Source organism: Salvelinus sp. IW2-2015, linkage group LG20 (assembly GCF_002910315.2).
Source record: "Salvelinus sp. IW2-2015 linkage group LG20, ASM291031v2, whole genome shotgun sequence".
NCBI lineage: Eukaryota > Metazoa > Chordata > Actinopteri > Salmoniformes > Salmonidae > Salvelinus > Salvelinus sp. IW2-2015.
Window position 1 is genome coordinate 30,890,238 of NC_036860.1, and position 17,915 is coordinate 30,908,152.

At 41.5% G+C, this 17,915-nt stretch overlaps 1 protein-coding gene across 2 annotated transcripts in view; it reads left to right on the top strand.

The window, feature by feature from the left end:
- The window catches only part of LOC111980579 (cullin-5), a 33,798-nt gene extending 21,542 nt beyond the window's left edge, over positions 1 to 12,256 (top strand). For both annotated transcript variants that reach the window (XM_024011384.2, XM_024011385.2), the window contains exons 16-19: positions 877 to 1,038; positions 7,193 to 7,311; positions 10,173 to 10,296; positions 10,530 to 12,256. In XM_024011384.2, coding sequence (XP_023867152.1) covers positions 877 to 1,038; positions 7,193 to 7,311; positions 10,173 to 10,296; positions 10,530 to 10,724 — 600 coding nt within the window. In that variant the 3' untranslated portion in view covers positions 10,725 to 12,256. The remainder of the gene's footprint in view (positions 1 to 876; positions 1,039 to 7,192; positions 7,312 to 10,172; positions 10,297 to 10,529) is intronic.
- The last annotated feature ends 5,659 nt before the right edge of the window (positions 12,257 to 17,915 follow it).

The window sequence follows — 17,915 nt, forward strand, 5'->3', positions numbered from 1 at the left end:
CTGCAGAATCACTCCTTTTTTGGGGGTGTCTTGCTAATTGCCTATAATTTCCACCTTTTGTCTATTCCATTTGCACAACAGCATGTGCAATTTATTGTCAATCAGTGTTGCTTCCTAAGTGGACAGTTTGATTTCACAGAAGTGTGATTGACTTGGAGTTACATTGTGTTGTTTAAGTGTTCCCTTTATTTTTTTGAGCAGTGTATTTCTGTGTTTATTATAATTAAGACTATGATTTGATAGAGCAGTCTGACTGAGCGGTGGTAGACGGCAGCAGGCTCGTAAGCATTCATTCAAACAGCACTTTCCTGCATTTGCCAGCAGCTCTTCGCTGTGCTTCAAGCATTGCGCTGTTTATGACTTCAAGCCTATCAGCTCCCGAGATTAGGCTGGCATACTATAGTGCCTATAAGAACATCCAATAGTCAAAGGTATATGAGATATAAATGGTATAGAGAGAAATAGTCCTATAATTCTTATAATAACTACAACCTAAAACGTCTTACCTGGGAATATTGAAGACTCATGTTAAAAGGAACCACCAGCTTTCTCATGTTCTGAGCAAGGAACTTAAACGTTAGCTTTTTTACATGGCAAATATTGCACTTTTACTTTCTTCTCTAACACTTTGGTTTTGCATTATTTAAACCAAATTGAACATGTTTCATTATTTATTTGAGACTAAATTGATTTTATTGATGTATTAAGTTAAAATAAGTGTTCATTCAGTATTGTTGTAATTGTCATTATTACATATATATAAATTCGGCCGATTTAATCGGTATCGGCTTTTTTTGACCCTCCAATAATCGGTATCGGTGTTGAAAAATCCTAGTCGGTCGACCTCTAATAGAGATTCTATGTAATTCTATCCAGATCACATTTAAGAATGAGGTGGGCCAGTACGATCTGGAGGTGACCACATTCCAACTGGCTGTGCTGTTTGCCTGGAACCAGAGGCCTCGGGAGAGGATCAGCTTTGAGAACCTTAAGCTGGCCACGGAGCTGCCTGATGCCGAGCTCCGACGCACCCTCTGGGTAATGCACGGTGTCAAAGGGTAGATGGAGGTCAAAGGGTTATCTATCGTAAGGACTAGGGTTACAAGATTCCTGTAACATTTTCAAAATTACCATGTTTTCCCGAAATCCAAGTTGGAGGGTTTCTGGATTGGTGGCATATCCTTGCTTTATTCCGGTAGTCTTCCAACCGGGCTTTCTGGAAAACCTGTTTTTTATTAATTTGATATGGTACAAACAAACCCTGAAACCTCCCTGTAGTTTCCATGCGACCATAACCATTAGTACTTTCTAAAATGTTTTTTGATTGACGTCTAGCTGTGATGGATTGAACTTATCGGTCCCGCTTTAAGTGACGTTCAGCTTATGAGGTCTTCATAAGCACTACATGTGTTACAAAGCTATAGCTGTATGTCATGCTTCATAAATGTGGCATAACTTACATAATGACCCATGTCAAATGTGACATAACCCAATATATGATATATGTGCTTTATAAAGGGGGGCATGTTCTCTCACGTCACCCTGCTCCTCCGCTCTCTCCACTGGCTTCCAGTTGAAGCTCGCATCCGTTACAAGACCATGGTGCTTGCCTACGGAGCTGTGAGGGGAACGGCACCTCCGTACCTTCAGGCTCTGATCAGGCCCTACACCCAAACAAGGGCACTGCGTTCATCCACCTCTGGCCTGCTAGCCCTCCCACCTCTGAGGAAGTACAGTTCCCGCTCAGCCCAGTCAAAACTGTTCGCTGCTTGGCACCCCAATGGTGGAAAACTCCCTCACGACGCCAGGTCAGCGGAGTCAATCACCACCTTCCGGAGACACCTGAAACCCCACCTCTTTAAGGAATACCTAGGATAGGATAAAGTAATCCTTCTAACCCCCCCCCTTAAAAAGGTTAGATGCACTATTGTAAAGTGGTTGTTCCACTGGATATCATAGGTGAATGCACCAATTTGTAAGTCGCTCTGGATAAGAGCGTCTGCTAAATGACTTAAATGTAAATGTAAATGTAAATGTAATGTTGTGCTGATGGATGGCATACGCTCTAAAGTGAAGTCATGTTAGTCACATTACACTTCAGCTCAAATGTGCCAGAGGTCTGGTGGACCAACACATGAAACTTGGTCTTCATTATTAGTTAGGTTTAAAATACAAATTATGGAAATGGGGAGGGTTTAGCCATAATTATGACTTTTTGACTGTGTTAACTTGTGACAATGACAAATTCTTTACCCAGGTCACTCGCACTAAGGCCAACTTTGAATGGTTGATATCCCAGGCTTATATGTGCTGTGTGCAATAGCCTGGGGACGGCATTACACCAAGAAACACTTACCGTGATGAAAGCTCACAACCTAAAGAACTTGAACGTGGCTTTCTTCTGGAACTAAGTTAGATGTTCCTCAGTACACACACGCGCACACAACAAAAACGAGCCATACGTGCGGTTTTGGCCCAGCCATGTCTTTGACACATTCACCCACTCCCTCGCTGGAAGATCAGCCGCAAAATGTTGCCACCATTTGTATCAGGTTGTCATCAAGCCCTGGTCTCCAGCATGGGAACTGAAGAGGAATACCTGGTGGGTAGTCTCAGGTCGGATTACTCCAAATATTTTGGTTCTGACACAAACGCAAGCTTTGCTGGTCCATTAACCCATTTAAATACCTACAGTAAACTGTGGATCATGATAACCTTCATAACTCAGCAGAACATTTTATGTAGTATCCTGCAATACTTTGTTTGAAGTGAGACACTTTGGTAATTCATAAACATACAGTGGGGAGAACAAGTTATTGATACACTGCCGATTTTGCAGGTGTTCCTACTTACAAAGCATGTAGAGGTCTGTCATTTTTATCATAGGTACACTTCAACTGTGAGAGACGGAATCTAAACAAAAAATCCAGAAAATCACATTGTATGATTTTTAAGTAATTAATTTGCATTTTATTGCATGACATAAGTATTTGATCACCTACCAACCAGTAAGAATTCCGGCTCTCACAGACCTGTTAGTTTTTCTTTAAGAAGCCCTCCTGTTCTCCACTCGTTACCTGTATAAAAGACACCTGTCCGCACACTCAATCAAACAGACTCCAACCTCTCCACAATGGCCAAGACCAAAGAGCTGTGTAAGACATATCAAAGGGCAAAAATTGTAGACCTGCACAAGGCTGGGATAGGCTACAGGACAATAGGCAAGCAGCTTGGTGAGAAGGCAACAACTGTTGGCGCAATTATTAGAAAATGGAAGAACGCAACATGTAATGTGTTGGTTTCATGAGCTGAAATAAAAGATTCCAGAAATGTTCCCTATGCACAAAAAGCTTACTAATCGAAAATGTTGTGCACAAATTTGTTTACATTCCTGTTATTGAGCATTAGTCCTTTGCCAAGATAATCCATCCGCCTGACAGGTGTAGCATATCAAGAAGCTGATTAAACAGCATGATCATTACACAGGTGCACCTTGTGCTGGGGACAATAAAAGGCCGCTCTAAAATGTGTGGTTTTGTCACCCAACACAATGTCACAGATGTCTTGAGGGAGTGTGCAATTGGCATGCTGACTGCAGGAATGTCCACCAGAGCTGTTGCCAGAGAATTGCATGTTTAATTCTCTACCATAAGCCACCTCCAACGTTTTCAAGAATTTGACAGTATGTGTAACTGGCCTCACAACCGCAGACCACGTGTAACCACATCAGCCCAGGACCTCCACATCTGGCTTCTTCACCTGCGGGATGGTCTGAGACCAGCCACCTGGACAGCTGACGAAATTGTGGTTTTGCACAAACTAAGAATTTCTTCACAAACTGTAACAAACCGTCTCAGGGAAGCTCATCTGCGTGCCCGTCGTCCTCACCAGGGTCTTGACCTGACTGCAGTTCGGTGTTGTAACCTACTTCAGTTGGCAAATTCCCACCTTCACTGGCACGCTGGAGAAATGTGTTTTTCATGGATTAATTGTGGTTTCAACTGTACTGCGTGTATGGCGATGTGGGCGAGCGGTTTGCTGATGTGAACGGAGTGCCCTATGGTGGCAGTAAGGTTATGGTATGGGAAGGCATAAGCTATGGACATCAAACACCATTGCATTTTATCAATGGCAATTTGAATGCACAAAGATAGTGACGAGATCCTGAGGCCCATTGTCGTGCCATTCATCCGCCGCCATTACCTCATGTTTAAGCATGATAATGCACGGCTGAAAATGTCCTAGTTCTTCCATGGCCTGCATACTCCGCAGCAATGTTCCCTCTATTTTGAGCACTGAGCAAATTTTAGGTCTGCTGAGCGCTAACTTGAACATTGTGAAAATTCTGTGCAACTTCCAGCGCACGTTTGCTATGAACTCTGAGGCTGTACTTGATTTAAGTTAGTTTTAACAGTGGCCATTTGATCATATTATAGGCCTACCATAAAAAAACAATGGCGAAAATGCATCCCGTAACATTTTCACGTGGAAATAGCTGTTCTATCATTCAGTCTACAGTTGCAGCCAATGTGTAGTGTTTAATGTAGGCCTACATTCCGTGAGGCTTTTGGGAGAGAAAAAATAAAACATGGAGGGCTTGACATAAACAGGTTCATCTTCTTGTCCTTCAGACCAGGAGGTGACCGACAATGTTGTGGTGTTTGATGCAAGAAACCACTTTACAAAATAAAATGCATTATTATTCATACCATTATTACAGAGAATCAGACAAATTATGCTACCCTCTGCCTATTGGCTACTTAGCTTATTGAAGTCTGTCTCAAAATACAACACTGCCCCTTTTAAGACACAAAATGCTCTTTACCTGATTCGCTTTTCAATAAAATGTACATTTTGTGCTCTTGTAGGAAGCAATCACTTACCTATTGCTGACTACAAAGTATCTATAATTGGGCTAGTAGCTCAATAACTAGCAAAGGACATGAACAAAATGTGCACACGTGGCTACATGGAGCTCTTGCTTTGATCTTAAAACAAGGGCTACATGGAGCTCTTGCTTTGATCTCAAAACAAGCGCATCTACTCAACCGCTCATGCTGTAAACACAGTCCAGTTAAAAGTAAATGGCACATATCCATATATGGCAATGGTCTATTTGGATATAGGCCTACTGCAGCTCGGATTGTTTAGGCCGCACTGGTCTGTATAGAGTACGGGCTGAGTAGTGCATGTCAATGCAATAGAATCCTACTCTGATGCGTTCTGGCTACAACAAAATCTCTTACATAGTTTTTTGTTTCGGTATGTTGCATTGAAAGTGGCTAATATTGTGTTGATTCAATCACAATTGCTATAGTAAATGGAAATTAAAGATATAGTGTTAGCAGGGAAAACTCTAGAACAGTGGTCACCAACCTTTTCTGAGTCAAGATCACGGAGTCAAAATACAAGCTGAGATTTACCTCTCAGATTTTTTTTTTAACATGACTTAAAAAAAAAAGCCTATGCAACATTAACAAATAAAATTATTTGTTTTAAATTGGTCACATGCGCCGAATACTTATAAGCCCCTAACCAACAATGCAGTTAAGAGAAATGCCTAAAAATAAATCAAAGTAACAAATGATTAATGAGCAGCAGTAAAATAACAATAGCGAGTTAGCTTACTGCACAAACCTCATTGCTACAGTAATATATGTGCCCAATACATTATCACCGCTTATTGGCTTTGCTACTAATGCATTGTCGTTTGAGACACTTTTTAGAAAGTATCTTTCAACATTTCAGGTAGGCTATATGATCACACCAGTAATAGATCCGTTGTTATATTACTTGTGATGCACAGCTGAGTGAGCGTACATTTTAAATAGTTTAGCGTACATTTTAAATAGTTTGCTTTTTATTTTACTGGACTGATGGTATCTGCATCTGATGGTCAGTCTCTGCGGAGGGAGAGAGCAGCAGACTGAGGGTCCGCCTCTCAGCATCCCTCTGCTCTCCCTTATCTCCACTGACACTGACCAAAAAAGGACACTGTCTTCCAGCTGATGGGGCAACTCGAGTCGCACCGCATTATTTCTGCCTCATGCACAAATTCATGTTGTTCCTATGAACAGATAAAAATGAAAAAATCCTCTAAGGACCCAAGCCACTAATGATAGCACACGCCTATAGATACACATTCATTACTGCTGCAGTTCTTGTTGTAGCGCTGAGTAGAAATAGGAACAACACTGATTTTATGTCTTATAAAAGTGTTGAATACAAAGTGTTGACAGTGCTGAACTTAAACATGAACTCATAAAAACAGTATCTCTTTGCTGTATTTGTTGACAGTCTTTAATCATGGTTTTAAGCGTTTTGAAATCTCAGTATCTTTGCTGTAGCTACGTTACTGCGTACATGGTCATCTGAGCCATCCGATTTGGCCAGCGGTAGGCCTATACTCCATGCAAAGGAGATGTTTCACTGCAAAGGAGATGTTTCACTGCATGAGGCAAATGGTCACACCAGATACTGAATGGTTTTCTGATCCACTACTTTATTTTTATTTTTTTAAGGTATCTGTAAGTAACAGATGCATATCTGTATTCCCAGACATGTGAAATCCATAGATTAGGGCCAAATGAATTTATTACAATTGACTGATTTCGTCATGAACTATAACTCAGTAAAATCTTGTTTCATGTTTATTTTTGTTCAGTGTAGAAATGTTTTAGAGTAATATAATATATACAATTTAGTAGACACTTATCCAAAGCAACTTACAGTAATGTGTGAATACATTTCTACGGATGGGTGGTCCTGGGAATCGAACCCACTCCTGGCATTGCGATGCTCTACCAAGATACATGGCAGGGTTATAAATGCTTTGTGAAGCCTCAATTTGATATGATTTATAAGGCCTTTAATCTCTTCTTATGCCACCCTTTTATAAAGCACAGGTTTGTCAAATTTGACAGTGGGTTATGTCACATTTGAAATCGGTAGTTATGCCACATTTATGAATCCTTTTTTAAAGCATGACATACGGTTATAGATGAAGCCTTTAAAATGTGCACTTCATTTAAAGCGGGATCCTGTTAACTCTCAACCTTTTATGCTCCTCACAGCTACAAAACAATATCCACTAATTTAAGTTTAGACTCCTTTCCTTCTCTCCTCTTTCTCATTCCTTCTATCACTCTTCTTTTTTCACCCTTTTTCTTCTCCCTCTCTCCTTTTCCTTCAGTCCCTGGTAGCGTTCCCCAAGCTAAAGCGGCAGGTGTTGTCCTACGACCCAGTGGTGGGTTCGCCCAAAGACTTTGCAGAGGGCACCCTCTTCTATGTCAATCAGGAGTTTTCACTAATGTAAGTGTTCCCTAATGTGTGACCAGATGGGGTTTGCAACCCGGCTCTCTACCGCCACAGAGTTGGCTCTCTGGGCTAGCTTTACTTCCTGAAGGCAATGTAAGTATTCATACCCGTTGACTTATTGTACATTTTGTTACATCCTGAATTCAAAATGGATTAAATATACTCAATAATTACTAAATTAAAACATAATTTTAGAAATGTTAGTACAATACAGATATCTCATTTGCATAAGTATTCACACCCCTGAGTCAAATGTTAGAATCATCTTTGGCAGCGACTACAGCTGTGAGTCTTTTTGGGTAAGTCTAAGAGCTTTGCACACCTTTTATTGTACAATATTTGCACATTATTGTTTTTCTAAGTGCTTCAACCTCTGTCAATTTGGTTGTTGATCATTGCTAGACAGCCTTTTTCAATACTTGCCATAGACTTTCCAGACGATTTTAAGTCAGAACTGTAACTAGGCAACTGTCTTTTGGAAAGCCGACAACCAGGTTTTCTTCTAGGATTTTGCCTGTGCTTAGCTCTATTCCGTTTCTTTTAATCCTAAAAAACTCCTTAGGCCTTGCCGATGACAAGCCTGCCCATAACATGATGCAGCCACCACCATGCTTGAAAATATGAATATTCTTTACAGTTTTACTTCAGTGACTTATTTGAAACAGGATGCATGTTTTTGAATATTTGTATTCTATAATCTTCCTTTTCACTCTTGATTTAGGTTAGTATTGTGCAGTAACTACAATGTTGTTGATCCATCCTCAGTTTTCTATCACACTCATTAAAGTCACCATTGGCCTCATAAAATTTTATTGGTCACATATTTAGCATATGTTATTGCGGGTGTAGGGGAATGCTTGTTTTCCTAGCTCCAACAGTGCAGAAGTATCTAACAAATTATTTATAAGGCCTTTTAAGCGTTTCTTATGCCAAAACCTCCCTGGTCTTTGTGGTTGAATCTGTGTTTGAAATTCACTGCTCGACTGAGGGACTTAACAACAGATAATTGTATGTGTGTGGTACAGAGATGAAGTAGTCATTGAAAAATCATACAGTGAGTCCATGCAACTTATTATGTGACTTGTTAAGCACATTTTTACTCCTGAAGTTTAGGCTTGCCATAACAATATGAATACTAATTGACTCATTGACTCAAAAACATATAATTCCACTTTGACATTATTGGGTATTCTGTGTAGGCCAGTGACACACAATCTAATTTTAATCATTTTGAAATTCTGTTACACAACAATGTGGAAAAGTCGAGGGGTGTGAATACTTCCTGAATGCACTGTATCTTACAGGTTGAATTTCTAAACTTGGAGGTTGTCCTGTAGCTGAACTCAGCAAAAAAAGAAAGGGTCCTGAAAAAGGGACAGTCTTTCAAAGATAATTTGCAAAAATCCAAATAACTTCACAGATCTTAATTGTAAAGGGTTTAAACACTGTTTCCCATGCTTGTTCAATGAACCATAAACAATTAATGAACATGCACCTGTAAAACGGTCGTTAAGACGCTTACAGATGGCAGGCAATTAAGGTCACAGTTATGAAAACCTAGGACACTAAAGAGGACTTTCTACTGACTTGGAAAAACACCAAAAGAAAGATGCCCAGGGTCCCTGCTCATCTGCGTGAACGTGCCTTAGGCATGCTGCAAGGAGGCATGAGGACTGCAGATGRGACCAGTGCAATAAATTGCGATGTCCATACTGTGTGACGCCTAAGACAGCACTACAGGGAGACAGGACGGACAGCTGATCGTCCTCGCAGTGGCAGACCACGTGTAACAACACCTGCACAGGATCGGTACATCCGAACATCACACCTGCGGGACAGGTACAGGATGGCCACAACAACTGCAACTTACACCAGGAACGCACAATCCCTCCATCAGTGCTCAGACTGTCCGCAATAGGTTGAGAGAGGCTGGACTGAGTGCTTGTAGGCCTGTTGTAAGGCAGGTCCTCACTAGACATCACCGGCAACAACGTCGCCTATGGGCGCAAACACACCATCGCTGGACCAGACAGGACTGGCACAAAGTGCTCTTCACTGACGAGTCGCAGTATTGTCTCACATGGGGTGATGGTCGGATTCGCGTTTATCGTCGAAGGAATGAGCGTTACACCGAGGCATGTACTCTGGAGTGGGATCGATTTGGAGGTGGGGAGTCCGTCACGGTCTGGGGCGATGTGTCACAGCATCATTGGACTGAGCTTGTTGTCATTGCAGGCAATCTCAACGCTGTGCGTTACAGAGAAGACATTCTCCTCCCTCATGTGGTACCCTTCCTGCAGGCTCATCCTGACATGACCCTCTAGCATGACAATGCCACCACCCATACTGCTCGTTCTGTGCGTGATATCCTGCAAGGCAGGAATGTCAGTGTTCTGCCATGGCCAGCGAAGAGCCCGGATCTCAATCCCATTGCGCACGTCTGGGACCTGTAGGATCGGAGGGTGAGGGCTAGGGCCATTCCCCCCAGAAATGTCCGGGAACTTGCAGGTGCCTTGGTGGAAGAATGGGGTAACCTCTCACAGCAAATCTGTCCATGGGGAGGAGATGCACTGCAGTACTTAGTATCTGGTGTGGCCACCAGCTGCATTGACTTACTTTTGACCCCCCCTTTGTTCAGGGACACATTATTCAATTTCTGTTAGTCACATGTCTGTGGAACTTGTTCAGTTTATGTCTCAGTTGTTGAACCTTGTTATGTTCATACAAATATTTACATATACTAAGTTTGAAAATAAACAGTTGACAGTGAGAGGACGTTTCTTTTTTTTGCTGAGTTTAGTATGTGGCACAAAAAAGACCCACTAGTAGCACCTCTAAATTTTGTGTGTGTCCAGAAAAAACTCCAAGGTACAGAAGAGGGGGAAGATTAACCTAATTGGCCGGCTTCAGCTCACCACAGAGCGAATGAGGGAGGAGGAGAACGAGGGAATCGTCCAGCTCAGGATATTGAGAACACAGGTACTATATAAGGGCTTCCCATTGAAAGGTCATTGCAAATAAGATTTCTTTATTTCTCACATCCTCATCTCTTTCTCAAGGCACATTGAGGCAGAAGATCTGCGGTTTCTCCCCTTGGCTCTTCTCCAATGCATTTTGAGAAAGCGGCAAGGATGGAGGATGCAAGGTATCAAGGAAATACAGTACAATTGAGATTCACCCTCTCTCTCTTCTCTTGGTCTCTCCCCTTCCAGGAGGCCATCATCCAGATCATGAAGATGCGCAAGCGGATCACCAACGCCCAGCTGCAGACAGAGCTGGTCGAGATCCTCAAAAACATGTTCCTACCTCAGAAGAAGATGATCAAGGAGCAGATGGAGTGGCTCATTGAGCACAAGTACATCAAGCGGGACGAGACGGATCTCAACACCTTCATCTACATGGCGTAACGGTGGTGATGACGTATAACGGTGGTGATGACGTATAACGGTGGTTCTTCAGGCCTGATGGACAATAAAATATTTCCAGGCCTGACCGTCTTAGAAAAAAATAACATCTTTGTATCGTGGGGGTTCAACCCTGACGGACAATAAGAATATGTTCAAGCTGACCTTTGATAATTTGTTTATCTATTCCCGTGGGGAAATAAAGACTGATTTAGGACAGAGTTACAGAAATGTATAAAGGGAGGAGTTTGTGTGGTGAAAATGAAAGGGTAAGAAAGAAATGAGTTTGAGCTTCTCAGCAGGAGTCCACACCCACCGAGTGTCAGTCATCGTTTTTGTCTAGGAGGCATTTCCTTGTCTGTAGATGGGACGTGGATGGTGGTTGTGAAGGTTTGTCCCTATTAATGTGGCGTTCGCCTTACTGTCAACCAACCACCACACAGACTGCACCACCACCCCGACACCATCCATGGACACCCCACCACTATTGGAGTGACGATGGTTGTTAGGTCTCTCTAACGACATGGAAGGAAGAACGGTAGGAGGTCCGTTTCCCTCCATATCTACAGTCCCAAGTTTTGTGCCTGGCCAACACAAGTCGTCGGACCTCTTCAACAGAACAAGCTGTGTCCTCGGGCAACTGTCTGAGCCAAGCTGTTGGCCATGTTTTTGTTTGTGGTGACGAACAAAGAATTAATGCTGCATTCATGTACTAGTTGGAACTAGGAAACCCTGAATCATTCGACTAACTGATTGTAGTTATACATGTGCTGCGTTCAACAAATCAGCAAGTTGGAAATTTCAGAGTTTCTTATTTCCGACTAGCATGTGAACACTGCATTAAGACGTGACGTCGTTCCTGGACTGTCCCGGACCCAGACTAACATTAGTCCTAGATTTTAAAATGTATATATTCTCAATGGAGAATCTTCATTGAAAGTGCACTTTATTCCAGAACTTGGTGTAATCTGGGGTGGGGAAACTGTCTCCACAGTATATATTATAATTCAGAAATGTTCACAAGTTGTTCACTGTTTTCACAAGAGACAGACTGACACACATTTTCTGTTTTGACTGAGTTTAAAGTGCAGACTGTTTGCTGTAATTTGAGGGTATATTCATCCATATCGGGTGAACCATTTAGAAAATACATTAAAGTAGTCAAAAGTACAGTATTTGGTCCCATATTTTTAACGCGCCGTGACTACAAACTTGTTGGATGCAATTGCAGTTTGTTTTGGTTGTGTTTTAGATTATATTGTGCCCAATAGAAAGACATTATTTACCATGCATTGTGTCATTTTGGAGTCACTTTTTTTGTGAATGTTTCTAAACACTTGTACATTTTAACGTGGATGCGGATAATCATGAATGAATCGTAAATAATAATTGAGAAAGAGGCACAAGTATTTGTCCAAATACTTTTGGTTCTCTGTAATGTGGTGACTATGTACAAAAAGTGCTGTAATTTCTGAGCGGTTTACCCAATATGGATTGAATTGCCCTCAAATTAAAGCTGATAGTCTGCACTTTAACCTCATAGTCATTGTATCATTTCAAATGCTGGAGTACAGATCCAAAACATGTCAATGTCCAAATACTGTATATAACCTTCTCTATACATGGTTCTGATGGCAACTACCACAGTACAGAGCTAAAGGAGTGTACAGAAATATGTAATGAGATGATGAAATAAACAGCACCTTATTTAAAAAGATAAGAACGTCAAAATCAACGTTGTCATTCGGCCCTGGGCTACTTCCCAAAGCAGGAAAAAGGTGCAAGTAACTACATTTTCTAGCATATGTCCATTGCTAGGTGGCACTAAACTTCGGGAATTCTGACTCTGTCGCTGTCATCTTAATAAGTGGTGCTGAATCTCTGTCGCGGTTACAGCTGGTTTGTAAAGAATGCCGATGTTGAGTATGGCCTGGTGGGTGAACGAATCAAATAAATTGTGGCATGCTCATTTCAAGTTTATTTATTTAGGAATTTGGCAAATGGAGTCCTTTTGAAAATATTTTAGAAAGTTATTTTTAACTCATGAACCATGCCTTGTGAACTGAAAAACTGCCTGCTGCAATACCCACTTCGAATCCCGTGTGTGCAGTATGGTTAATAGCCTAACTCTAGACAAGAAGCCTATGGTCGGGGTGCGTCCTTTATAATCTCACTTCCCTCCAGAAGTTTGCTCTCATTCACTACTCCCCACAAATGTAGAAGCATTTAATTGGTGTTGGCATGGGCTAGACAGAGAGTTTCCATATAGCAGTAATTTCCTTCCAAGTCCATGAAGGAAAGAGAACAAGTATACTCTTCGGGAGACAGTAGTGCTAATTGGGACGCATTCCTGGTCCCTTGCGCTATAGGTTTATTCCAGTCCATGTGTTAATCTTCTTACACAGTATTCTTATCTGCTGCACATCTTGACCACACGAGTGGGGCAGAGTGCAGCCAACAATTTTTCAATTCAGGGATGTGATGATTTCTTACCAATACTCATGCATTGCATTTATCAGACAACATTAATAGCCTATTGAAGACATTTCGCGCATAATGTTTTTAAAGTCTGAGCGCGACCATCACAAAAATAGCCCGCTTAATAAGATTTGCACTTGGAGCATTTTTAAGTGTGAGTTTGGTGTCAACACCGACACCGCACATGCTCAGTCCGCAGCTCCTTGTAGGCTCCTCCCTGGCGTGCACTTGGAGAGGGACATATGGAAAGCCAAAAGGTTCAAATCGTCTTACACAGAAACATGCAATACTTGTGATTAGGATTTTTTTTCAAGTGTCAAATGTAATTTTCTTTACATGTGCATTTTCCACTTGGCCAGTGTGCGTTTATAGGTGATTTGAATGCTTGTAATGATCATTTTCACTTGCTTTTTTCAAGTGTCAAATGTAATTTGTACATGTGATTTTTGTACATGTGACCTGTCCTGTGTGCATTTACAGGTGATTTGAACGATCGTTATGGTCAAATTTTACACATGTTCATTACACCTGTCCAGTGTGCATTTGCAGGTGATGACAACGCTTGTTTTGGTCAATTTTCGCACGTGTTTTTTTTACACCTGTCCAGTGTGCATTTACAGGTGATGTTAACGCTCTAACCCAGAGACTCTGTCTAGAGCAGGGGTGTCAAAGTCAAATGGACGGAGGGCCAAATAAAAAATTTAGCTACAAGCCGAGGGCCGGACTGTTCGAATGTTCATTGAAAAAWTTTTAAATGACGCATATAGTCTAGTGAACCTAATTGAACCTACTGAAAACCTAACAAATATATTCCAATATGATCAGATAAATAAAGCAATATTTTCTTATGGCTCTGTCAGTAATCTTTAATTTTCAACAGACACAAAAGACAAATTTCCTTTATATAAAAATCCCCATAACATGAACATTAAAATGAAAGAAACCGGTATTCAAGGCCACCATCAGTAGCCTATATTTTTCTATTTTAGCAAAAGTGGGCTAAATTTACTTCAAAGAAAAAAAAATAATAGCAATTTTCTATCATCCACTCAACTGAAATATTTTTAAAATATAATTGGATTGAAATACAATAAAATAAAGTGCAAAAATCTATTAATCAAAAACAACACTTTGTTTAAGGAGAAGTAACATGCAGTGAAAACAAATATTAAACTTTAACTTTTAAACTTGAACTGAGTAAAAACTCTAAATATGTGATTGCACAGTAATGTTCACTTGTTTGAGGTTGAGGGTGATACTTGGTGGTGTCCCATCTTTTCCACAAGTTCATCAATGTTCGGGGTAAGGCTCTGAGCTGAGGAATCCGTTTTAATTCCTCTGCCTTTTGTAGCCTTTGTTCCATGTCCATATTCTTGTTTTTGTCCGCGTGTTTCGTTTCATAATGTCGTCTCAGATTATACTCTTTCAGTACCGCCACACTTTCTCCACACAGAAGACACACAGGTTTTCCAGCTACCTCCGTGAACATATACTCCGATCCACCTTGTTTGAAACCCCCGGTTCTCAGTGTCCACCTTCCGTTTTGCCATTTTTGATGGGTATCTGAAAGTTAATTTTACTGTGATGCTGACGACTGCTGTGCCAATAAATATTGAAATGAAGCAGCCTACTGCTCGGTGCGTCACCGTTGCATTGTGGGAAATGTAGTATTGGTGCGTGTAAAAGATCTGCGGGCTGCCGGCTTGCTGCGGTCTGCGGGCCGGTTCTAATAATAAATCAAGATCATCCCAGGGGCCGTAAAAAACCTTCTCGCGGGCCGGATGTGGCCCGCGGGCCTTGACTCTGACATATGTGGTCTAGAGACTCGCTCTAGTTACTGGGTGGGCTGACGCCCTGAAGGCCACCAGAGGGCGCAAATACAGCCAGCTCCCTTCCCCAGTGATATGGGTACAGGGCCAGAGAGGACTGAGGCTTTCCCAGGGAGGGGCCCCAGACCCCCGTAGAGGGGTGCTTACCCCCTCCCATGGCCACCAGGGGGCACCAGTATATCCAGCCAGCCCCCTGCACCAGGCCAGGGAGATGAGGGGAGAGGGCTGAGGTCGACCGAGGGAGAGGGGGCCATCCCCCAGAGAGTGGGGCCAACCCCCGCCAACGGCAAACAGAGGGCGCCAATATATCCAGACAGCTCCCTGCCCCAGGGATATCAGGGGTGAGGGCCAGAGAAAGCTGAGGCCATCCCAGGGAGGGGGGGCCGACCCCTGCCCAGGGCCACCGGGGGCAACACTACATCCACCTAGCTCCCTGCACTAGGGATATTGGTGGAGAAGGCCAGAGAGGGATGGGGCCAACCCAGGGAGAGGGGGGCTGACCCCCTCCCACAGCCACCAGGGGGAGCCACTACATCCACCGAGCTCCCTGGATCAGGGAAATAGGGGGGGAGACGGCCGGAGAGGGCTGGGGCCGACTCAGGGAGGGGCGCCACTAGATCCACCCAGCTCCCTGCCCCAAGGGGAGAGGGCCAAGTGAGGTGGGTCCTAACCCCCCCGCCTTAGGCCACCAAGGAGCACCACTACATCCAGCCAGCTTCCTGACCCAGCTATAGAGATATATAGTAATAGCATTTTTTGTAGGCACTAACTCGGCCATGGTTCGTTCGACAGCCTATGGGGTAATGAATGGCGTTTTTGTAGGGTTTTTTGATAATCGCTGAAAACTTATTTGGTCAATTCAGACTTAGATTTTGTTCTATGAGACAATGTTCAACAGCTAACGTCATATTTTGTAATATATTTTATTTTTTATAAGCATTTATGTATTAAAAAATCACAAAGGCTTCATGATTCATAAAGGTCATGTTAAATGACTGATATTATCTCATAGAAAAATACGTAAAAGATCTCCTTACCCCATCTTAACTGTATTAGTTTTGTCATATTTCTACCTTTATTACTGTACATTTACATTTGAGTAATTTAGCAGATGCAAAAAAAAAAATTGTTGCTAAATACATATAACTCACATTGCTGGGCCATCTTTCTGCATTTTCCTCACAGTATCACACATTTTCAGCCTTTGTTGGTCTTATTATACCAATATCTTTATGGCATTGAAAAATATATTTAATATGCATTTTTCCTCTGTTAATTCAGAATCCATTCAATTTCTGTATTCGGTGAGCAATACAATGAAAGTCTATTGTCATTGATATCATTAAGAAAAGTACCTACTTTTCCCCAAAAAAACATCTGTTTGATAAATAAATTAAAGTAAATAATACTCACTATACTTTCCAAACCACAAAGGCTGGATTAAAATATGTTTTCTTAAAAGGAATTTATAAACTGTTTATGAGGAAGCGGAGGAAGGACTAAAGTGCACAACATTTGAGAGAAATAAGCTTTTTGTGTGAATGGAAAAAGTCTGGGATCTTTTATTTCAGCTAATGAAACATGAGACCAACACTTTACATGTTGCATTGATTTTTATGTTCAGTGTATATAAATCCATATGAAAATGTGCAGCAAAGTGAGACGTCATCACTCAAGTTGGTAATCCAATGTTTCGAGAATAGCTGGCTAGCCCTCTGTCCAATACACAAAATGCAAATATCTAATGTTATCTTAAAGCTACCTCTGCACTGTTTCTTTTGTCATTGATAGGCTGTACATTTACCTGCTTATTCCCTGACATTGTCCAAGTTATGATTTCTCATTAATTCTCCCTTTCTCCTCTGATGTATTCCATATTGCCCACTTCCTCACCAGACAGTAGCAACAAAGTATTAGAAACAGTGCTAATTTCATTCAACCTTTTAAAAATGTTAGTATTTACAGTAGACATTTCCATATCATAGTCTAGTCCAAAACTAATGACAATGTTTCAGAATGTAAAAAGTAACAGTACAAAACATACATAATTTTAGCAGACATTGCATTAGAACAACCACTAGATACACTCTTAGAAAAAAAGGTTCCAAAAGCGTTCTTCGGCTGTCCACATAGTATAACCGTTTTTAGTTCCAGGTAGAACCATTTTGGGTTCCATGTAGAACCATCTGTGGAAGAGGTTCTACATGGAAACCAAAATGGTTCTACTTGGAACATAAAAGGTTCTACCTGGAACCAACAAGGATTCTTCAAAAAGTTATCCTATGGGGACAGCCGAATAACCCTTTTAGGGTCTAGACAGCACCTTTTTTTCTAAGAGTGTAGTTTTATCAGAGACATTTTTAGGAAAAGCTGCTCATTTAGCAAGCGCATAAAATGCCTATCGGATATAAATAGCTAGTAGTTATTGTTCTATAGGCTTTCCTCCTTGCTAGTCTGCAGGTGCTTGAGTACTTGATTATGATGTTGTGGCTGTAACATTTCCTGGATATTGCATAAGAACAACAACAACTAGAACTAACAACTTTATCAGATATACATTTTCAGGAAAAGCAGCTCATTTAGCAAGCCAATAAAATAATGTATTGCATTGGTTCAACCTTTAAATCTAGCTACTCAAGATAGAGATCTTACCTTTTTGTCTCTGTAGCTGTTTGCTCTCACCTCGTCTGGGCACTGCAACAGCCAGATAGAAGCAGCTGCACGTCAGATCTTATTCCCCATTCTCTATTGTCTAGATTCTACAGGGAGCTAGCCTGTTCTCCTAAAACATGAGCTACTAGCTAGCCAACTTGAGCAAATACATCTCAGCTTGCTAACTAGCAAAGCCAACCAATTACACAACAAATATACACAAAGTAAACAATTA